At 39.5% G+C, this 24119-nt stretch overlaps 2 protein-coding genes across 4 annotated transcripts in view; both read left to right on the top strand.

Annotated features, from left to right (window-relative positions):
* The window catches only part of LOC146966206 (kinesin-1 heavy chain-like), a 37906-nt gene extending 16210 nt beyond the window's left edge, over positions 1–21696 (top strand). The window contains exons 10-25 of the mRNA XM_085763855.1: positions 111–256; positions 1230–1378; positions 2830–3029; positions 4315–4383; positions 5195–5401; positions 6479–6622; positions 9572–9760; positions 10208–10325; positions 10941–10996; positions 11799–11908; positions 16989–17090; positions 17231–17291; positions 18640–18711; positions 20103–20204; positions 20300–20522; positions 21256–21696. Of these exons, the coding sequence (XP_085619981.1) occupies positions 111–256; positions 1230–1378; positions 2830–3029; positions 4315–4383; positions 5195–5401; positions 6479–6622; positions 9572–9760; positions 10208–10325; positions 10941–10996; positions 11799–11908; positions 16989–17090; positions 17231–17291; positions 18640–18711; positions 20103–20204; positions 20300–20522; positions 21256–21338 (2031 nt within the window). The 3' untranslated portion in view covers positions 21339–21696. The remainder of the gene's footprint in view (positions 1–110; positions 257–1229; positions 1379–2829; positions 3030–4314; positions 4384–5194; positions 5402–6478; positions 6623–9571; positions 9761–10207; positions 10326–10940; positions 10997–11798; positions 11909–16988; positions 17091–17230; positions 17292–18639; positions 18712–20102; positions 20205–20299; positions 20523–21255) is intronic.
* A 2246-nt stretch (positions 21697–23942) lies between these two features.
* The window catches only part of arhgap12b (Rho GTPase activating protein 12b), a 75718-nt gene continuing 75541 nt past the window's right edge, over positions 23943–24119 (top strand). The window contains exon 1 of one of the 3 annotated variants that reach the window (XM_085762948.1): positions 23943–24110. The gene's annotated coding sequence lies outside the window, so the exon portion shown is untranslated. The remainder of the gene's footprint in view (positions 24111–24119) is intronic. The other 2 variants (XM_085762947.1, XM_085762949.1) reach the window with 2 other exon arrangements.

The following is a 24119-nucleotide window of genomic DNA, read 5'->3' on the forward strand; positions in this document are numbered from 1 at the left end:
TGAAAAGAAACATTCAAATGTCAAAGGCTGTTCGTAGAGTTATAGTTAATAGAGAACTTACTATATAGTTGATACGGGACTTTAATAATGTCCTCGGTGTCCCCTGTCAGTCCTACATCCCCTACAGAGACAGTAAGATGACCAGGATCCTGCAGGACTCCCTGGGAGGGAACTGTCGGACCACCATGGTCATCTGCTGCTCCCCGTCCTCCTTCAACGACGCAGAGACCAGGACCACACTGCAGTTTGGACAGAGGTACACACACACACAAACACAAACACACACGGATTTAAGGCCAAAACAATAAATTAAAATGTCAAAAAGTGATGAATGGACAAAGTTGTTATCCAATGATTGGAAAAGCCAACAGCAACTTAGTCCCAGCAGGTGCCTCAGTTTTTAGTGTCCCCCCGGAAACATTACTGTTGTTGTTGAAGCACAAACAGCTGCACCTCAGTAGGAAAAGTTTATTTATGTCAATAATTCAATACAAAAAAATGAAACCAATACATTATATAGATGCATTAAGTTACACACAGAATGAAACATTTCAAATCTTTAATTTCTGTTAATTGTAATGAATATGGCTTAGCCTACATTTAATGAATACCTAAAATTCAGTATCTCCAAAATTTTGAATAATTTAAAAAAGCTTTTTTTTTTTAAAAATATGGAAATGACGGCCTTCTGAATAGTATGTCCATTTATATGCAATCGATACTTGGTTGTGGCTATTAAACTTGAATTACTGGAAATGGACTTTTCCATTATATTCTAATTTATTGAGACGCACCTGTATGTTGTCAAATTGATGATTGATTCAAATTGATTGATAAAGAGAAGTTTTATCCAATTACGATCAGAATGATGAGACCAGATTAGGCAACAATGTTGTTACCCGAAGTCCATCTGTCAAACATACTCTCTAAATTATCATCCGTGTTTCACAAATGACATATCAAAATGATTTATACCCTTATTAATTGACTCAGTGTTTCATGTGAACTCTTATTAACTTATTAACAGTGGATCCTGAGGAATAGCGTTTGAGAAAATAGTTTTTGTGATTAATAAGAGATGATTTGACAGAGTTGTGTCCTCCTACAATGAAGGTCAAACAGACGGTGAAACCACATCCTGTCAGTTTGTTCCTGCATTGAATCCAAATTGAATTTGAATTTGATTATTATTATTATTTATTCTCCTCCTCACCTGTGCGTCTCACCAGGGCAAAGACCATCAAGAACAATGTGAGCATGAACGTGGAGCTGACGGCCGAGCAGTGGAAGAGCAAGTGGGAGAAAGAGAAGGAGAGGAACAAGACTCTGAAGAACACGGTCACCTGGCTGGAGACGGAGCTGAACCGCTGGAGGGGCGGTGAGGGACAAAACAATTAGTCATTATGTTTAAAAAGAGTGGAGACCTTAGAGAACCAATAACAATGCTTTAATTTATCACATGACTTTCAAGAAGCCAGACTGAAACCCTTTTTTGCAGACTTTTTCAAAGGAAACAGGTTTGCCATTTTGCTCCACTAAAACGGTCTGAAAACATCCAGTAACTTCCTGGCCCTTTTTCATCTGGAAAAAAATATATTTACACTAATAGATTAGTAAAGTTTAATTTTTAATAGTTCCATGCAATTTATTTACTTATTAAATAATGGAAATTTGTTAAAATGCACCTGTTGCCCGAAAGCAACAACGTACCATTATAGAAAATTGCAATGTTGCCTTGAGGCGACAGTGGACCATTATGGAATCAAAATTGCATTATGAGACTATGGTAGTGTGTGTTTAGGTGTAAATATAATGTTCAAAAACATATAATTTATCATAATTTTGTTTTTTATCCTTAAAGGGATAGTTCAACATTTTGGCAAATTGGCCCATTGCCATAATCGCTATAGTCATAGCAGTAGGTTCGTTACCTTTATTTGTCGGTGTAAGCTATTTTTAGAACGGAGGAGCGGAGCGGCAGGCTGCTCAGAGCTACGCTATGGAGGCTAATGGAATTTCTTGGTTTCCCTCATCAAACTCATCAAATACAAAATCCCAAAACTCCAAAACGCTTTCATGGACAAGTTGTGACCTGCACATTCACCACGCTATGAGATAATAATGGAACGTTACGAAACGGAGCCGTTTTCGAGGTAAATACAGGGTAAATACAGAGTCTGCTTGCTGAAAAACTGTCCCTGAACGCAACACGCATCCGCGGTTTTGCATGAATTTACCTCTAAAACAGCTCCATCTCGTAACGTTGTGTTATTATCTCATAGCGTGGTGAATGTGCAGCTCACAACTTGTCCACGAGGGCGTTTTGGAGTTGTTGGATTGTGTATTTGATGAGTTTGATGAGGGAAACCAAGAAATTCCTTTAGCCTCCATAGCGTAGCTCTGAGCAGCCTGCCGCTCCGCTCCTCCGTTCTAAAAATAGCTTACACCGACAAATAAAGGTAACGAACCTACTGCTATGACTATAGCGATTATGGCAATGGGCCAATTTGCCAAAATGTTGAACTATCCCTTTAATAAATGTGATTTTGGATGCAGTAAAGTAAACATCAGGCTATTATGATGATGATGAGGAAGATGAGAACTGGTGTTTCTAATACAGTATATGATGAACCGTAATAGTACAATGTTGCCTACAGGCTACAAATCCCAAAAACTTTTTGAAAATGTCTTTAGATTATGTTTATTTAGTCTATTTTGAGACATAAAAACACTCCAAACATTTTTTCCCCCACTGGCATCATAATGCGTAGCTACCATAGAGGGTTAAAATGTGAAAAAAAAGGGCTCTGATGTCTTGTCCTCTGACAGGAGAGAGTGTCCCTGCGGAGGAGCAGTTCGACAAGGAAAAGGCCAAAGCTGAGGTCCAGGCTTTGGACACTAACACCAACAACGATAAAACAGCATCAACGCCGGCGCTCGCTGCTCTGCCGGGGATCCCGCTCTCCGGCGCTGAGAAAGCCAAGTGTGAGGCAGAGTTGGCCAAACTCTACAAAGAGATGGACGACAAGGTGAACACAACGTTTTGCACACATTGCGACCTCTGGGGGAAAAAAAAGAATCAATCATCAATCGATCTCATAGTCTAAGATGACAGGAAATAATTGGAAGACACAAGGTTTTTAACTATTGATTATCCAAATTGTCATTGTCCTTATAAATGATTTCCATCAAATATGGCTGTTTGAATGGAAACATAAGAAAATGTGAGACACTGAGATTTTTCTCTTATAATATAATTGTCTTTTTATGAGACAATATGTTTGTATTTGGGGTTAAACATCAACAGACAATACTTTCCTATGGTAAGAAGCAACAGTGTTTTCTATGGATGAACAATATGTTTTTTCACCTTAAAGCAGAAGTAAGTGATATATTTGTATTAATATAAGTCTTAAATAGTTATATCTTCAGACAGCAATCACTTACATAGAGTGTTTGGTCTGAAACACGGGTCTGTCAGTCACTCTGCTCTGCTCTGAGCCGAGGAGAAAACATTTATCGTATCCTACAGTTTTTATCCAATGAGGAGAGAGAACGGCATGCAGGGCTGTGTGTGCAGCCAAGGAACGCCGTGAATGTGGCGACGTAGGGACGAGGACTGTTATGGTGCGTTCAAGGAAACTCGTATTTTTCCGACCGTGAAGTCGTACCAGTTCGATCTGGTACGAGTTCACGGGTCAGAAGTTACGAGTGGCCGTTATAGTGACTTTCACCGGTAAAACAGGTCGGAAAAACACGAGTGGGTTGCCTGGAACGCTACAAAGTCGTACGTTGTGACTTGAAGCTGTAATTTACGATTTCAAAAGCCTGCCTGGAACGCAGCATTAGCGAAAACGACCGGACCACTTACTTCTGCTTTAATACCTTTTTTGATGTAGATTGTAATAAAAAATGATGCAGAGAAAAACATCCCCAATACCTGACCCATTACTGATACTGATAATGAATTGCTAAATGTGAAAATATAATAATGTAAAATAACATCAGGGCTCCAGACTGACTTTACTAGGTGCACAGGGCCCCCTAACTTAACATTTTAGGAGCACAAGCAGAAAATTTAGAGGCCCACATTGTAAATGTACTTGCAAAGCAAATATTCACATTTCCTTTTCATCATCATATATTATAATATTGATCACTGTTCTATATTTTCTTCCAATATAAGCAGCATTTTCAATTGTTTCCCAGCTGCAGTCCTCCCATTGACCAGTAGGTGGCAGAGAACTCTGCTTTTAGTCGCAGTGAAAGTGAATGAGTGATGATTTCTGTCTCCTCTCTCCTTCCTTCCTGCAGGACGAGGAGATCAACCAGCAGTCTCAGCTGGTGGAGAAGCTGAATGAACAGATGTTGGACCAGGAGGAGGTGACACCACACTCCCCCCCTCCCCCCTTACATTTTCTCCCCCGTCTTCCTCTCCCACTGTGCCTCAACTCTCCAGCCGATCTCGTTAGCATAAGCCCAGTCTGACAGCTGATAGCAGAGCATTAGTGTCTCCACAGGAGAGGTCGCTCTGTCTCAGCAAGAGGAGGAAACTTATCAGACTGAAAACATTAGGTTTTTGTTTGTTTTTTTTAAGCTGTGGTGTGTAGACATTGTTCCTCTGCCTCCATCTATCTGTAAAGGAGACATATGCTGTTGCATATCATCCTTATAATGTCATATGGCCATGTTGAACCTCTGCAAAGTTGCACAACATGAACGATAGGGGTCAAACCAGATTTCACACGGTTTCTAGTCTCTCTGAACGCTCGGTAACGAGATCTCCTCCGCAAGATTATGTGCAACTTGACGTCAGGTTTTTACCGTCCAGTTAGGACGAACACCCAAACTGCAAGGGATCTGCCCAAAACACCGGCATCTATACGGATAATCTCAACTGTTTTCCTTTCCCAAAGAAGATGAAATCGTAGGTTAGATTCAGTTTAGTTTATTTATTTGCACCATAAAAAATAAGGACAATTACAAAAACAGAAACGAAACAAGAATAGTAAGTGCGGGAGAGGTTAAAGACCCTATATGGGCTTAGAAAGAACACACCCCTCCCCCCCAAAATATGCAAAAATTCACGTCTGTACGAGACAACTAAGGAGTTTTTGGAGCTGAAAATCATGCAGAACTACTAGAAAAGCAGTGAAATGTGCATAATACTGTACGTCCCCTTTGACTTGCACAGCTCCTGGCTTCGTCCCGCCGTGACCACAACACCCTGCAGACGGAGCTGAGCCGGCTGCTGGCGGAGAACGAGGCCTCCAAGGAGGAGGTGAAGGAGGTGCTGCAGGCGCTGGAGGAGCTGGCCGTCAACTACGACCAGAAGAGCCAGGAGGTGGAGATCAAAACCAAGGAGTTCGAGGCCCTCAGCGAGGAGCTCAACGAGAAATCGGTACTTTTTATTCTTTTTTTTATTATTTCATCTCCTGCAGAATCATCTGGTTCCACGCAGATATTTGATGTGATTAGGGTTGCAAAGGGGCAGAAAAGCTCCAGTAAATTTCCAGAAACTTTCCATGGGAAGTTAAGCTGGGGAATACTGGAAATATTCCAAATTGGAAACTTTCCACAGGAATTATGGGAATTTATAGGAATTATTGAGAATTTAATTCTTGTATGAACAATCAATTCTTTTACTGAACAACAAAAACATGAATGTTGACTAAAATACTATATATATATATATATATATATATATATATATATATATATATATATATTAGGGCCGGGACTCGATTAAAAAAATTAATCGAATTAATTAGAGGCTTTATAATTAATTAATCGCAATTAATCACATTTTAATCGCATATAAATATTTGACCTGAGAACAGTGAGAAGCATTTTTTTTCACATGGATTTTAGTATACCATTGAATGACTGAATACATAAGCTTAAGCAACAAAACATTGTTTTTTTTCAAGGTGGTACTTAACCAAGACCAACAGACTAGGGATGCAACGCGTTAATTTTTGTGTAATTAATTAATCGTAATTAACGCGTTAAAGCCCCGGCCCTAATATATATTACGGTATATATATATATATATATATATACTATATTACTACGATGGTATCTGATCATCTGCGAACCTCCGACTTTCATTCTTGATCAATGAAAACATTCTTGCCAAGTGTTTTCGCTTTCGTCCGTCTTGCGCCGGTCCAAGAATTTCACCATGCGCGCGGAGGCTCATGGGAAATGTAGTGAAAACACTTTCTGCTTTCCATAGATATTCAAGTGTAATTGCATTAAATATATTTTTCACAACTACATTTAAGTTCCCTGTTAAGGACCAACCTTCAATTTTGTAAATTTCTGATTTATTCCCATTTACTCCCATATATTCCCGTTAATTCCCATATATTCCCATTAATTCCCATGGAAAGTTTCCAACTTTGAAAATTCCCGGAATTTTACAACCCTAGATGTGATGCTCCTCCTCCTCCTCCTCCTCCTCCTCCTCCTCCAGAGCTCCTTGGCCTCCATCGACTCCGAGCTGCAGAAGCTGAAGGAGATGACCAACCACCAGAAGAAGAGGGTCACTGAGATGATGTCGTCGCTGCTCAAAGACCTGGCTGAGATCGGGATCGCCATGGGAAGCAACGACATCAAGGTTTATCTTTGTTTTTTAAAATTTTTTAATTGTATTATCATCTGTCAATACAGCATAAAGAGTGTAGGAACAGATAAAAAACACAACAACACAACGTGATAAGGCATAAACTGATAAAAAGGTGGTATAAGACAAAAATGGTCAAATTAATTAATTAAATAAATAATAAAAAAAGAAATAAGTAATATAGGAATGAGACTCGAAATAAAATTGCAGTTTGATTAAAAATAATGGAAATGAGGGGGTTGCTTTGGACATTTTAACTTTATGTATATGGGATTTACCCATTAATATGAAAAGATTGACAATGTTAAACATATTATTTTGAGAGAAAGAGCCAAAAGTAATGATTTTCTCATCAAAGTGATACTTAACTGTAGTTTTGGTAAAAAGAAAATTTTCCAAATCTTTCCAAAAAGTGATACAAAATGGACATTTATAAAATAAATCGATGATACTTTCTCTTCAAGGTTTCCACAACTGACATCAGAGGTTGAATCCTCCACTGCCCGCTTCACTTCCTGTTTTGTGCTGCTTTACAATTTTCTAAAGACGAAAGTACCATCTTTAAATTGCTTCATTTGTCTGACAGTTAAAACATAATCCTGTAAATTATTATATTTATCATATTCAGGTTATTATTTCGCAGAACAAAGCAAAAAGACACAAATATCTATTTTATTTTACCTTTTTTTCTAGCAACATTTCAGACATGGTGACATACCCATCCATGTAAAAATGTACATACAATCACACATTTACACACAAAAATCCTAAAAAAAGCCTATTGCTTTTTATACCAAACTGTGTGAAGTAGAAACTCGGCAGTTTTGATGTTTCAGATGTGTTATCAGCTTTTAGCTTCATGGCCGATGTATTTTAAACTCCGCCCCTCTTCGCTGTGAAGAGGCCGATAGGTGAAGAGTCTCTTGTGAAAAAACACAGCGCGGCTTTTAGAAACAGGAGTTATCGCACAGCGCTGAGGCTTGAAGTGGGAATTTAACCCTCTGATACCACACTGTAAAAACTCAAAATCTTACAAAGAATATTTGCCTTATTTCTTGTCAAAATGTCTCATTTCTAGTCAAAACTAATCTCTTTCCACTTAAAATAAGACTCATCACCTAAAAATTAACTTGTTTTTAGATCATTTTCACTTGTTTTAAACAAATTTTCACTTGAAAAAAGTAGAAAAATCTGCTAGTGAAAGCAAGTTTTTTGTGCTTGAAATAAGGAGGAAAAACTTGCTCCACTATCTACTTATTTCAAGTGAAAATATCCTTGAAAGAAGTAAAAAGTGTCTAAAAACAAGCTGCTTTTTATGTGATGAGTCTTATTTTAAGTATAATGAGATTTGTTTTGACTAGAAATAAGACAAATATTCTTGTAAAGATATTTGAGTTTTTGCAGTGCAGAGCTGCTCCACGCACTCTGTGGTTTGTTCATACTGTTTGTACAAAGAGCTTGAAGTAGAAGAGCTTCAACAGACAATTTGTAATCATTTATTAATTAGTTTTCAAGAAAAATATCATATCAGTAACCATGTGACTGCACATCAAGAGCACCGGGAGGTTTCCCATTCGTCTGATGGTCGTTCTGGCCTCGAACAGTCGACTTAACCAGTGACAATATAACAAATAACAAGAATTAGTCGACGGACCAATCAAATTAAACGCAATAAATGTAGGGTTTTACAGCTCCACTGTCTTAAACCTGCAGCCGTGTGTTTACACATCACAGGAAAATGAGAGAGAGAGGAAAAACAAACGTCCAGTGATCAATGATGCATCTAAATTCTGCAAAATAAACCACATGTTCACAAGAAACTTTTCTTGTAATAAATAGTCAAACTGGTTCGTGCCTCTAGAAAGTGTGAATTGTGACGATAATGCTACATAATAACACATTGAATCAATGACACCAGCTGTAAAATTCACATTTTAACCCTCTATGGTACGCTGCATTATGATGCCAGTGGGGGAAAAAATGTTTGGAGTGTTTTTATGTCTCAAAATAGACTAAATAAACATAATCTAAAGAAATTTTTAAAAATTATTTATTTTTGGAAGTTTTGGGGATTTTTTGCCTGTAGGCAACAATGTACCATTACGGTTCGTCATATACTGTATTAGAAACACCAGTCTCTGTAGACTTTCACCTTCACTGGCCTCATCCTCATCCCAATTCTCATTCTCATCTTCCTCATCATCATCATAATAGCCTGATGTTTACTTTACTGCATCCAAAATCAAATTTATTAAGGATAAAAAACAAAATTATGATGAATTATATGTTTTTGAACATTATATTTACACCTAAACACACACTACCATAGTCTCATAATGCGATTTTGATTCCATAATGGTCCACTGTCGCCTCAAGGCAACACTGCAATTTTCTATAATGGTACGTTGTTGCTTTCGGGCAACAGGTGCATTTTAACAAGTTTCCATTATTTAATAATAAATAAATTGCATGGAACTATTAAAAATTGAACTTTACTAATCTATTAGTGTAAATATATTTTTTTCCAGATGAAAAAGGGCCAGGAAGTTTTCAGACCGTTTTAGTGGAGCAAAGTGGCAAACCTGTTTCCTTTGAAAAAGTCTGCAAAAAAGGGTTTCAGTGGCTTCTTGAAAGTAATGTGATAAATTAAAGCATTGTTATTGGTTCTCTAAGGTCTCCTCTCTTTTTTAAAGTATTACAGCATTAAATGAGATGAATTGTGGAGATGTGACGGGCCAAAAAGTGGTATGTCGCCTGAGGGCAACATGGTACCATAGAGGGTTAAATCCATTCACACCTATGTATTTTATAATTTTGGCGAACTTTCCCCCTCAAATAACACAGCAGCTCAATTTATAACACATCTTTTAACCTTTATATCACCAATCGGGGTCTATTCATCCCTCCATTGATTATTATTTATTTATTAATGCCCCCCCCCAGCACCAGGAGAGCACGGGGCTGATCGACGAGGAGTTCACCGTGGCTCGTCTCTACATCAGCAAGATGAAGTCGGAGGTGAAGACGATGGTGAAGCGCAGCAAACAGCTGGAGAGCTCCCGGGCCGAGAGCACCCAGAAGATGGAGCAGAACGAGACGGAGCTGACTGCCTGCCAGCTCCGCATCTCCCAGGTAACGGCTGCTCACCGTCGCCATGGTGACGTGGCGACAAACCCCGGCTGTGTGTCACCGAAATGCCACATCATGCGGTTATGGATGAAACGGCGGATAAGATGATTATGGCCTCATATTATGGATATTAGCTCCATAATCTATTGACCTACATATATGTGCAAGAGCAGCTTTAAACCTAATTTTGACATATTAATATAGATATTCTATATTGTTTTTATATTTAATGTATATATTTATCTCAATTTGTATCTTTACCTTTATAATCCACTTCATATTCTCTCTTCTATGCTGAAAGAGCAGCTGGAACTCGACTTCATTTCCCTCTGAGGATCAATAAAGTTTCTTATTATCATTATTTCTAATAGATTTCTTTCCGTGTGTGAGTCTTAATCACATGTGCACATCTCTGTCTTTGTTTCTGTCTTTTCACCTGCTGTCGTCCAGTACGAAGCCAAGATCAAGTCCCTGATGGAGTGTCTGCAGAACGTGGAGCAGAAGAAGCGGCAGCTGGAGGAGATCATCGACTCGCTCAACGAGGAAATCGTCAGGATCAGAGCTCAGGGTGAGAACGAGTCAAGGAAAAGTCAAAAAATGAATCTCCATAATCACTTCTCTGAGGTCAAATGAAGGTGTAAAGAAGAAACACCTGGAGAATACACCTTTATTTATTTTTACGCTTACAGCTAAACTTGATTTTACTGTGTTTTTCATGCATTGACACCAAAAATGTATCTATCTATGAAAGAAAAATTCAAAATAGTCATTAATAGATTAAAGGACATGAGGATGAAGGTAATAGAATTAAGAAGTAATAATAATAATAATATAGGACTTCTTAAGTTGAGAAAATTTTTAGTGCACTCCACGATAGATGGATTTAGTGTAACAACTGTTTGCACATATTTTATGTTCATTTCAGTTCTGCAGAAAACATCATGTTGCAACTACAGTCACAGAGTGATGGTATTTTAGATCTTTTGTTTTCAATTAAAAAGAATAATATCAGTGATTTGGATATTGCACTTGGCCATTATATTGCGATTAAGTATGAATAATAATAATTATTATAGAAATAAGTATTATTTTTGCTGTGTGGTCTCTTCCTGTCATTGTTGTGTTGTGGAGATAATCATGTAATAATGAAGCAGCTGTGTGTTTTAAGTGTTTATTTCTCCAGAGGGAGTTAGCACCATGGAGGAGAAGAACACGGTCCAGTCGGCCAACGAAGTCAAGGTACGAACAGGGCCGTTGCTACGAATTCTGGGCCCCCTTAAAGAATAATAAAGTGGGCCCCTCCCCCTAACTTTTCCTTTTTTTTCTTAGACTATGTATGTATTATCGTTTTTTATTTAGCCTTCTTTGTTTTGATGCTAATGCAGCATTACACTGCAAAAACACAAGTATCTTAGCAAGAATATTTGTCTTATTTCTAGTCAAAATGTCATTTCTAGTCACTTTATACTTAAAATAAGACACATCATATTAAAAGTAGCTTGTTTTTAGACACTTTTTACTTCTTTCAAGCATATTTTCACTTGGAATAAGTAGAAAAAATCTGATAGTGGAGCAAGTTTTTCTTCCTTATTACAAGCACAAAAAAATTACTTTCACTGGTAGATTTGTCTATTTATTGTGAATTTAAGTGAAAATTATCTAAAAACAAGTTAATTTTTAGGTAATGAGTCTTATTTTAAGTGGAAAGAGATTGGTTTTGACTAGAAATGAGACATCTGGACAAGAAATAAGACAAATATTCTTGGAAAAATGTTGAGTTTTTACAGTGTACTATGAGTGTTAGTCAGGGTCTTATGCAGAATAAATCAGTCATACAAAGATTAGACTACTGGGGTTTTTTAAAGGCCCCACTGAGCGCTGGGCCCCTAGAATTATCATCACCTTTCTCCCCTATACAACGGCCCTGGGTACGAACACACACGCACGCACGCACGCACGCACGCGCGCACACACACACACACACACACAGAGAAGATTGTTGTGCAGAGGTTTAAGGTTGAACTTGTGGTTTCTTGTTCAGGAAGCTGTGGAGAAACAGATCCAGTCTCACAGAGAAGCTCATCAGAGGCAGATCAGCAGCTTGAGAGACGAGTTGGACATGAAGGAGAAACTGGCCACAGAGCTGGAGGAGTAAGACCCTTCTTCTTCTTCCACTTCTTCTCCATCTTCTCCTTTTTCTTTTTCATCTTCTTCTCCCATTCCCTCTCCACCACCTTCTCCTTCTCCTTCTGCTTTTCCATCTTCTTGCCCCACTCTTTCTCCAGGGTATCCGCGGGGTCTTAAAAAGTAGAAAAAAAAAAATCTAAATTTTAGGCCTTAAAATGTCTTATTGTGTTCAAGTCTTAAATAATTTTAGACAGGTCTTAAATTGTCTTAAGCATTTCACTCGCATTTCCCCCTAAAAAAAAAAATACATGTGCGAACCGGGAAATTCACAAAAAAGAAAGATCACAACCTGCGATCGTTCAAAAACTACAAATCCCACAATTCTCTAGCCTCAACCTTTACAGTCTATGGTCTCAACGCACCAATAGTAGTTACGTGTAAGTAACTTAAGGGTCTTTGGTAAGGGAGAGTGGAGCTGTCGGTGAAAAGCGGAAACAACGTCACACTGCTCCTGTTCTCCTATGGTTCTATGTTGTTCGTTCACACCGTCACGTGCCGTTTATTCGTTACGTCAGAGATGTTCTAATATTGAGATTGCCTAGAAGGACTTTGTTTTTTTCTTTATGGATTTTTGTTAAATCAGAAAAACTTGCTCCACTATCAGATTTTTTCTACTTATTCCAAGTGAAAATAAAACAAGTAAAAAGTGAAACAAGTAAAAAGTGTCTAAAAACAAGCTATTTTTAATATGATGTGTCTTAAGCCGCGTTTCCACTACATGGTACCGGCTCGACTCGACTCGACTCGGCTCGGCTCTGGTACCAGGTACTATTCTAGAGAGCGTTTCCATTACAGGATAGTACCGGCTTTAGAGTGGCCGGTCGTCATAGCGACCGGCGGCGCTTAACAAAATAAAACAAAACTATAAACAGGATTTTCCCCGTGGTTATGCCACATTTTTACCTTAATTAAAAAGCTCCGGAGTAATTTGATAGCTTACTACATGACTTGTGACTTGTTACGAGTGAGAGCGGAGGCTCTCTGTCTTCACCTGGCCTCTCACGACTGAAAACCAACCTTGCAACATCCGTTACCTGGCCGCAGCCCCCCGGTGTCCCAGCTCTCCTCTCCTCTCTGCTGCACCGCCACACAAACCAGCTCCGTAACTGTAAGCCTTTGTTTTTGACAGTTAAGACTACACATCGTAACAAAGTTATCCACCGCTCCGTATTGATTTTTCGCCGGCTTCGTTGTCAACAAACCCACATGGCTAGACGGGGAGAGGAGGGCGACAGCGGAAAAGCGACCAGACTTGCATAGTTTGTTCATTTTAAAACATTTATTTATTGAAATGTGGTGATATCTGATGACCCGCGGCCACCGGTGACGACTCTCTGACCAATCAGCAGTCCGCAATGTTTACACGTCACATTTTAGTACCGCTTCAGCCGTTTTGGAACCGCGGCTGAGCAGGTACAAAAAAATAGTACCGGGTACCAGATTCCAGGTACTTTTACGTAATGGAAACGCAAAAAGGCCGAGTCGAGTCGAGTCGAGCCGGTACCATGTAGGCTAGTGGAAACGCGGCTTTATTTTAAGTACAATGATGAGATTTGTTTTGACTAGAAATTACATTTTGACTAGAAATAAGACAAATATTCTTGCTAAGATACTTGAGTTTTTGCAGTGTAATGCTGCATTAGCATCAAAACAAAGAAGGCTAAATAAAAACGATAATACATACGTAGTCTAAGAAAAAAAAAAGGAAAAGTTAGGGGGAGGGGCCCACTTTAGTATTCTTTAAGGGGGGCCAGAATTCCTAGCAACGGCCCTGCACCTGTAAAAAGAGGGTTATAAACCCTTTTTTTTTTTTATTTTGGGACGGGACCATCGTGTCTTTATTCTGTCTATCGTGTTTGGTGGGAACCCCCTTGTGGGAGTGATAGAGCTTTTTTGTCGCTCGAGTTTTGATACATGACCAAACCATAGACTGTAAAAAAAAACGCGTCATCGTGTCTTCGCGCCTTCGCCAGCCCGCCCATTTTCACTTTTAACAACAACAACATTGCTTCTTCTCTCATCAACCATGGCTGAGGTCACAACTATCGCTGCGCTGTACCTGCTCTGGAAGTCCGAGAAACGTAGGACCAAACGCTGCCGCCGTCGTTCCCGGTAGGCCTACATGACGGCGAGTTGATTTAAGCAATATTACCCTCGAGGGTGTGCTTTAACGTCATTTGAGCACCACGGTGATGCGGTCAGCGCCGAGGTCCGCAAGCATCACCAAAGTGCTCAAATTACGTTTAAGCACACCCTCGAGGGTAATATTGCGATTATACAACAATTACCAACAAAATAAAGCGTATAATTAAATAAATATTCATGGTGATGGACGTTTTGCTCTCAAAATGTAAAGTTTTTTGCGAGTGTTCTTCCCGTTTCCATGGAACTAAATGGGGTCTGACTAATAACTGAAACACAATCAGTCACGTCAGTAGACTCCTATGTGTAATGGAACCTAGTTCACCTCTACAGCAAATAGTCCGAGCCTTAGTAACGGGTAACGACCTAGCAACAGAAAGGATTTTCTAGTCCCAGATGAGTGAACTCTGAGCTGACGTTCATGTTTTAACGCGGTCTCGGACTTTCCCGAACTAAATCAACACTGCACAAACTCGCCCAAGTTATAACAAAGATGCCGTTTTTTTCCTTTCACAGATGTAGCTTCTACAACCGCAAACTCTGCATGTAAATTATTAAGTTATAGCGCCGTGTCGCCGACACAGCTGATAGAGAAAGCCAAACGATTACTCCAGATTATTTAAAAGCCCAAAAGGCGCAAGCAAGAGAGAGAGGGAGAGAGAGAAACATACAGGTAATCACCTCTGTTTTATCCAATGAAATATTCAGCTCCATAATTGTTCTATAAATGTGACTTTTGCAGCTGACAGGAACACCCTACAGGAGGTCAGTGTAGTTTGTGATTTATTTTCAGTAGTAATAAATGACGTTTCTTAAAATAAAAGGGGGGAAAATCCATGTTGCCATGGAGATGTATAGGTGTATTTTTTTTTTCAAAACTTTGTTTCACAATACAAAAACAGTTTTTCATGGTAAAATGCAATTAATCAAGCACATTTATATTATACGCCAGGGGGAATTTATAAGTTTACACATTTTTTTTCAAGTTTTCACATATATTGATAGTCTTAATCGCTTTCTGGTTGTTTGAAAATTTGATGGAGGTTCTATTGCTTGAGCTCACCGTTAAAAGCAGTAAAGGAAGGGTTTTTTTTAATGAACTTACATTTGTGAATATGAAATTTTGCCCTTAAAATAATAAGGTTGATAATAAAAGTTATGTTAGCTTGCCTTTTTCCTTGTTTTTTTCAGGTCAGGGAGCCCAAACAGAACATTCCTCCAAAACAAAATAAAATCGCCATCAACATTGATAGCAACAAAATTACAAATATCACTCCATAGTTTTTGCACAATAGGGCAGAGCCAAAACAAATGGGTCACAGTTTCAGCATGTACAGAACAGAAAGTACAATTCACATCAATGTCTTTTTAAAATCTTTTTACATCTTTTTACAATGTGGTCATTGGATGGATAACATTTATGAATAATCTTAAATGAAATTTCTCTCACTTTATTAGTTAACAGGTAGGTATCGGTTGGGTAAGAGCCAAATCTTCTTCCAGTCGGTGTCCTCCATAAAATTGTTCCAGTATGATTAACCCTAAACAACATGACATGGCGAAGTAATATTTTCAGTGATGAGTCAGCCGTGTTGTAATGCTGATTTGAGCACGTTCTAAATGTCTTATTATTGACTGCGTTTACATGCACTTTAGTACCCCGATTTCAATCGGGTTTTTTAAGTACCCCGATTATTGATCAAATTCGGGGTATGGTGTTTACATGAACTTAGAGAAACCCGGTTATTCAGTATCCCTGTATACATGATAAATACAGTATCCCGGTTTGTGATTACTGCGTCTTACGTGCGTATGTGTGTTTCATTCATGTTTATTATTTACAACAGGAAGCGCAACTACTAGGAAATATAGGTCCGAAAATTTACAAATTAAAAATGCTGCCATGTTATATAACTTGTGACTTTCTCGCATGAAAAAAACTAACAAAAAAACTTAATAGTCTCCTCGTTGCTCCAGAATGCGCTCTTGTTGTCGCCGCCATTTTGTTACGTAACGTATCTATGGTAACAGTTACGTCAGCTGGCTGAGCAGCTTTCAGATATCGGGGTACTGTGTTTACATGCTCCAGTATCCTGATTTCTTTCGGAGTTCTCCGGGCAGCAAAATCGGGTTTCTCAAAATCGGGATATGAGCTTATCCCGATTTCTGGAATCGGGAAATGGTGTTTACATGCGCAAACACAAATTCGGGGTACTTAAAAAACCCGATTGAAATCGGGGTACTGAAGTGCATGTAAACGCAGTCACTGACCAATCAGATTGCTTACCGAGTGCCTAAGCGGAAGCAGGAAGTAACGTCGCCATGGGACCTCAACTCTGAAAAACTATCCATGCCAGTGAACGGGACTGAAAGTTTTATTTCGTGATCCGATTGAATTGCGCCATGAGAAAAAAATATGACCTCTACCTGTTTAAAACAAAATCACGTTTCATCCGGAAAAAAAGCAGTTTATCGTAAAACGGCAACGGAAAAAATGTGTTTTTTGTGAAGACGCTTTACGGACTACAGCATTTGGTGTGTGACATCAGCTACGCGACTTGTAGTCTTTCTGGTTACAGATTCTTCTGAATTTTATTCTACAATAGTTTTACGATAAACTGCTGATTTCTCGTCATATTTTTTTCTCATGACACAATTCAATCGGATCACGAAATAAAACTTTCAGTCCCGTTCACTTGCATGGAGACTTTTTCAGAGTTGAGGTCCCATGGCGACGTTACTTCCTGCTTCCGCTTAGTCTCTCTACTTGTTGTATAATGTAGCTTGTAGCTTCTTCTTCTCCTTCTTTTTCTTCTCTCACCACTTCTTCTTTTTCTTCCTTCTGAGCTTGACTTCAGTGACTGATGACTGTGTGTGTGTGTGTGTGTGTGTGTGTGTGCAGCCTGAACCAGAAGGTCATGCTGGAGCAGGAGCGGCTGCGGGTGGAGCACGAGAAGCTGAAAGCCGCCGACCAGGAGAAGAGCCGCCAGATCCAGGAGCTGACGTAACGTGACGCCTCCATCTTTGATTTTTGTGTCTCCTCTTCTCTTCTCTTCTCTTCTCACTCTGCAGATGTTTCCCTTTTTAATCCGCCTTATGTAACAGACGTGTGTGTGTGTGCGTGTGTGTGTTTACCTGCTGCAGGGCGCTGCAGGACCGACAGGAGCAGGCCAGACAGGACCTGAAGGGACTGGAGGAGACTGTGGTCAGTTATCATCATCAGCATGTTGCATTTACACCTACAGTGTTTGATTAAAAGGTCCAATTCATCAAAATTTCATCTCAGATAAAACGAAGGTTAATGGGAATTTCACTTAATTTAAATCTTTTAAAAGCGAGGTTTTAAAAAATTCAGCTGCAGCTTCTTGATCCAGAACCAACGTGTCTCATTCACTATTGATAATCCCACTTTTTTCAATGACCTGAGCACTCACACGGTATGTGAGGACGCTCTGGTATGTATTTATATAGCAGTGTCTGTGGTGAGGCAGCAGGATTTCACCTTTTTGGCTCCGTCTCCTTTTTAGTTATTCAGGATTTAAGTGTCAGTCAAACAGGTTTGCAGTGTGGGACAAAGTGAAATAAAAAAAGTGAAATGAATTATTGATTAAAATACTCTAAAAACAGCCAGACAGTGCAGGGAAAAGCACTGATTCTTCTCTTTATTGTTCCATTGACACATGATGGGTTTTTTTTCTAGGAAAAGAAATGACGGCACAGCTTTAAAAAATTAAAACCAAAAAGGGCGTCGTTTTCCACCGGAGATGAGAGAGAGGATGACACAGCTCCTTCAGTTTTTAAAGCCTCTCTCTCTTAAGGCTGCTTGAATAGGGCAAAAATAATAATCGCAATTATTTAAAACACTGTTTAACTTTAGAAACATGTTGCATTTGGTTTAAAAAAAACAAACAGATAACTGAGGGTTGGGCTGCAGCCAAACAGGAAGTGGTTTCTCCCGACTTTATATAGAACCAGCACCAGATATCGTCAAGACTTACCGTAATCACTACTTTTATCGATCTGGTCCTCAGAAACATCTCAACTTTTTGCTTTGAAAAACAGATTAATAGCAGGATTCCCATGCTCCCTCATTTTTTTTAAAGAGATGCTTTGTCCATTTCAGGCTGAATTTAAGAAATGAAAACAGAGATGGTGAACGTGCAGAAGACGTTTTATGTTGCAGTAACAAATAGAAAATTTGCCCAGAGCAGAACTTGTGACGTCAGGAGATTATCTTGTTTTCATAAGGGTTATAAAATAAAATCCAATGAATTGCAGCTGCAAAAAAAAACACGGTATCGTTACAGTTTTTGTGTGTAATATATTAAAGTTATCACTCATCTTTTCAATCTGACAGGATAAAACTCTTAGATGCCTCTGTAAAATCCATCCATGCATGTAAAAAAAAATGATTTAGACATTTATAGATTTAATAGATTTTGAACCAGCGGTTGTAAAATATTCTGTAGAAATGATTAATATTATGTTGTTAGAGCAGTGAGACCTTTGTGTTCTTCTCTCCTCCTCCTCCTCCTCCTCCTCCTCCTCCTCAGGCCCGTGAGCTGCAGACGCTCCACAACCTGAGGAGACTGTTTGTCCAGGACCTGTCCTCCAAAATCAAGAAGGTAAAATCTGTCTGTGTGTCAGTGTGAGCATTTCCTTTATTTGCTCTCTCTCTGTCTCTCTGTGTAAACACATTATCTCTGCAGTCGTTCCTCCTCTTATCAGCCTCAGCCTTTGATTTCATTTCCTCCTCTCTGGTACAATATCACACGAGCCCCTTCCTCCCTTAAACAACCTCAGCGTCTACCTGCGAAGAGGACGATGGTGACGATGACGTGAGCAGCTCCACATTTTGCTCACTCCATTTAATTTGCACCGTGATGAAATTTTAATGAATCCAGGGAACACAACAGAAAGTGTGTGCAGCAAGTGAGTAAGTAAGTAAGTAAGTAGGCCATCTGATTCTTCAAAGGTAGCAGCTGTTAAAATTAGGGACCCGGGCCCTCGGCGTGGCGCTCGCATCCAGCCCCGAGGCCGAGGAGGAGGAGGAGGAGGAGGAGGAGGGGGTCTGTGATGATGAGATAAGGAAAGACAGACTGAGCTGAGCTGAGTGTTTCTTCCTGGAAGACGCCCCGGTATTGAACGCGTGTGAAATCTGCTGCTTATCATCTCAATTCAGACGTAAATGAATAAATGAGCAGGTTTATTTGGTTTCGGGGCCTTTTTGGCTCCTTAGATATCTCTTTCAAATTGAGACTAATTGGAGCAAATTGGTTGTTTCCACAAAACTGATGAATGAACGTGAAGATAAAAAGCGTTTTGAAACAAATCGTATCCAGTTATTTGGTCACATTTCTCCCAGGAAAAGTGGCTCTGCAGGCGGAGGTGGAGGTGCTCATCATCACAACAAGATACAGAGCATTACTGTTTTATTTTCCACAGCTTTGATTTATTATCTTAAGTGTTTTTATGGTTTTATCTGCAGGTTGATAATCAGTTGTTTAACCAGTGTTTGTGTGACTGTGAGAGAATTAGGTGGTTAAACCTTTAGTTTTGAGTTGAAAAACAAGGACTAATTGATGTAATTTCCCAACAAGAGCTTATAATATATTGTGTACCAAGTGTTTTTATATGTTTAGGGTGACATGGTGCATTCACTTATATTGCAGCTTTTCCTTTTTGTCATCTACACTCAGAACAACATCAGTACAGAAACTGAAATTTAGAAGTTCTTGCAAATGTATTAAAAATATAAAACTTTATTCCTTTTTTAGCTATGAAATGTGCAAAAGAAGTGAAATTGTTTCACTTTTAGATTGTCAAGAGAAACAATTAAATATTTTTATTTTAGCCTGAAGCTGCAACATAACAAACTTTCTGAATGTGCTGTATTAAACCTTTGTCAAACTTGTATTTGCTGCACAGATAAGCTGTATTTTTTTCAGTTTTTCTACTTCATTTGTACTTTCTTTGCTGGAGATAAAGCTGTGTTTGTTTGTTGTGTTTGTCTCAGAAAGCTCAGACGGACGAGGAATCAGAGATCACCGCTGCCCAGAAACAGAAGATCTCGTTCCTGGAGAACAACCTGGAGCAGCTGACCAGAGTTCACAAGCAGGTGAAAGAAAACCCGTTTGTTCGTCTTTCTCAGTTCTCTGCGTCTTCATCCTCCTCTCTACTCACTCTCTCTCTCTCTCTCTCTCTCTCCGTCAGCTGGTGCGGGACAACGCCGACCTTCACTGCGAGATTCCTAAAATGGAGAAGCGTCTGCGTGCGATGGTGGAGCGGATCAAAGGCCTGGAGACGGCGCTGAAGGAGGCCAAGGAGAACGCCGCCCGAGAACGGAAGCGCTACGAGGAGGAGATGGAGCGGATGAAAGAGGCCAACAAGCCCAAACCCAAACCCAACATGGGCAGGAGAGCGTCAGCCGTGATAGGTGGGTGGAGAGACACAAGACCTTAAAGGGATCGTTCAACATTTTTGGCAAATTGGCCCATTGCCATAATCCCTATAGTCATAGCAGTAGGTTTGTTACCTTTAATTGTCGGTGCAAGCTTTTTTTTTAGAGCCGTGAGATGGTCAGAGCTACGCTACGGAGGCTCATTATGGGATTTCTTGGTTTCCCTCATCAAATTCATCAAATACACAATCCAACAACTCCACAACGCTCTGGTGGACAAGTTGTGACCTGCACATTCACCACGCTATGAGATAATAACACAACGTTACCAGACAGAGTTGTTTTAGAGGGAAATTCATGCAAAACCGCTGATGCATGTTCCCGTCGGGGTCAGTTTTTCATCATCAGTCTCTGAATTTCCCTCTAAAACAACTCTGTCTGGTAACGTTGTGTTATTATCTCATAGCGTGGTGAATGTGCAGGTCACAACTTGTCCACCAGAGCGTTGTGGAGTTGTTGGATTGTGTATTTGATGAGTTTGATGAGGGAAACCAAGAAATTCTCAGCTTGTGGCTCTGCTCCGCCGTTCTAAAAATAGCTTGCACCGACAATTAAAGGTAACAAACCTACTTATAAAACTATTGGGATTATGGCAATGGGCCAATTTGCCAAAAATTTTGAACTATCCCTTTAAACTTTGAGAAATTAAAAACATCCGTGCAACATCAGTCGTCCGTGTTTCACCCTCTCTGCTCTGTGTCCGCTCCAGCCAAACCCATCCGACCAGGCCAGCTGCCGGGCAACCCCATAAACTTCGCCATCAGCAGGTCCAACCTCATCGACGAGGATTAACCAGCCTTCAGAGGCGGCGGCCGCGGCAACAACAGGCAAGAGAAGACGCTGACAGACGCCGACCTCCCCAACATGAAGCCGACGACCAAACCGCTGAAAATCCATCTGGAATCACTGCACTAAAAAAACAAATCCTCCGACAATCATAAACACATTTTGTATAAAACACCTAAAAACACATCAGTAATGAAGAAGACAACACTGTAGAGAGAGAGGGATAGAGGGTGCAGGTGGAAAAAGTGCCTCGAGATCACATCTTTGTTTTTAATTTTAATTAATTTCCTCCAGGATTCCTTCAGTTGTAGCTCAGATTGTGACTTGTGAACTGGCTGATTGGGACGAAAACATCAAAATCTCTCACATTATTGTGTCGTTTTATTTCCTCGTTTTTAATTTTTTTTCTCTGGCTCTGCAACAATTTTAGAAAAAAACAAAAAAGTCACCAGCTTCTCAAAAGTTATTTGACACCAGATCAGATACAAGTGTTATTTATGTCTGTTAGTTCAGAGTTAGTTAGTTCAGAGTTCACCCTGTTTACTTTAGTTTGGTGAAACACGAATTAAGTTTTATTTTGAAAATATTCAGCCTGAGATGGAAATGCTTGAATTCATTTAGACAGTTTTAGCACCTTTAGTCTATTCGAAGGCGACAACTTCCATGTTACTGTACAAAATATGAATTATAGCCGAAGCTGAGAGAAAGCACAGATGCAGGTTTATTATAATTCACCACTACAAGTATTATTGATTGTGTGACTTCAGGTTACAACAGCTTACATGTATGAATCAAACACATGCAGCAATGCACCCTGTCTCCACCACAGTTGCCTGTTCTTAATTTTTTTTCTAGACATAATAAATTTAAACTTTAAAACTGATTGTGCTGCATTTTATTTCCTATCATAAGAATTTGTCTTTATGTAGAATATGTAATTATCATTCAGAAATGGGTTAAAGGCTTGAAATAAACACAAAAGACCTTGAAACTACAAATTAAAAGCTGCTGCTTTTATATTCAACATTAATAAATCCCTCATGTTTCCTGACTGTAGCATGACTACATAATTAAATCATTTTTTTTTAAAATGTTTTCATATCATAAAACATGGTCATTATCTGTTCTTAATTTTAATTAAACATGACTTGGGAGTCATTATAACGAGCACTGTCCATGTGTCACCAACAGGGTGCGCTTTAACTCAAATCTCTCTGCTGTCTCTGCCAATGCACAATTAAAGGTGATGTGATTACATTACAAAGTAAATATGCATGCATTATTCTGTAATAATGTAAACTCGCAGCCTTGTGGCCTCGGGGCTGATTTCACCGCTCCTGTTTGTTCCTGGATCAACCCCGGTGATAAATCATTCATGACCCGGGCTGGATGGTGACTCTCCCCGCTGAGAGCACCAGACAGGTCGGCTCAGGGGGAGGAGGAGAGGGGGGTGGGGGTGTATGGAGGTGCACCTTTACTTATTTATGCTTAAAAATATAAGTATAATTCATGATTGTGATTTGTGAATGAAAATCCTGCCAAACGATGCAGAAGGAGTTAATAATCAAAAGTGGAATCTGAACTATTCCAGGTGATTCCTCGGAGCTCCAGGGGAATCAGCGGACCCTGGACTGGGAAGCATCCGGGGATGGGGTGTTGATCCCGGGCGAGGTCGAGCCGGACGTGGGGTGGGGGTCTGGTCTCCGTCTATCAGCGGTGATAATATACTGTAGGTGCAAGGGGAGGGTGGGAACCACAGACCAGAGTGTGCTGCTGGGTTAAAGACCACAACGGTGACAAGCTGCTGAACGGAACCACAGAGACAAGAACCGGAATTTAGTCGATCGGTCCTTCACAATAAAAGCCTAGAAAATTAGCTATTATTTTTTAATTAATTGGCACTTGATTCCATATGGACAGAAAAACAGAATATTGTATGACAACATAAATGACAGTCATTATAAAATGTTGTAAATAATGTTTGATTATTGAAATCTACGGTGGCCGTGACATCACAGATAACAACAAAACAAAAGCCACAATGACAATGCCACAACACTTCCCAGCTCCTGTAGTCATGCAGTATGCAAGTTTAACTTTTTATGCTTTAAGTTTCTAATGTTTGAAAAAAAAAAAAAAAATCAGAAACAGAATCAGTGTCAAAAAAGTTTTAATTGCCAAGCCTTTGCCATGTTTTCTTCATTTTTTAATTGCTTTATTTTTCTTTTCTTCTTTCTTTGTATTTTGTATTTTGTAAAGCACCTTGTAACCTTGGTTTTGAAAGGTGCTATAGAAATAGAAATAAAGTTTATAATAAAAAGTTATTACATTTACAAGGAATTTGACAGAATAATAGGCCATTAAAAAACAACCAAGTGCAGGTAGATATTCAGAGAAATTCTTTAAAAAAAACCGAATAATGATATATATTTTATAACTAGGCTATATAATAGTATAAAAGTTAAAATAACATTCAGAAAAACAGAAAACAAAAAAACTTCTCTAATATGCATAGTAGCCTACGTCAGGCCGCTTTTACTTTGAAGGGGCAGACCGGATGTGGACGACGTCACCGCGGGGCCTTGACAGCTCGGCGGGAGGCGGGGGATTGAACAACCCGAGCAGCGGAGCTCTGCGGCGGACTCAGTCAGTCGGAGCAGCCGCCGCAGAAACAACAAGGTGGAGGAAAAGTTGTTCACCCGAGGAGCCGCAGAGCAGAGCAGAGCAGAGCAGACAGCAGAGGAGTTTATTTTAATTTATACCCGAAACAAAACCAAGGTGGGTATG

The sequence above is a fragment of the Trachurus japonicus genome, chromosome 20 (assembly GCF_045865225.1).
Source record: "Trachurus japonicus isolate A0001 chromosome 20, Traja_1.0".
Classification (NCBI taxonomy): domain Eukaryota; kingdom Metazoa; phylum Chordata; class Actinopteri; order Carangiformes; family Carangidae; genus Trachurus; species Trachurus japonicus.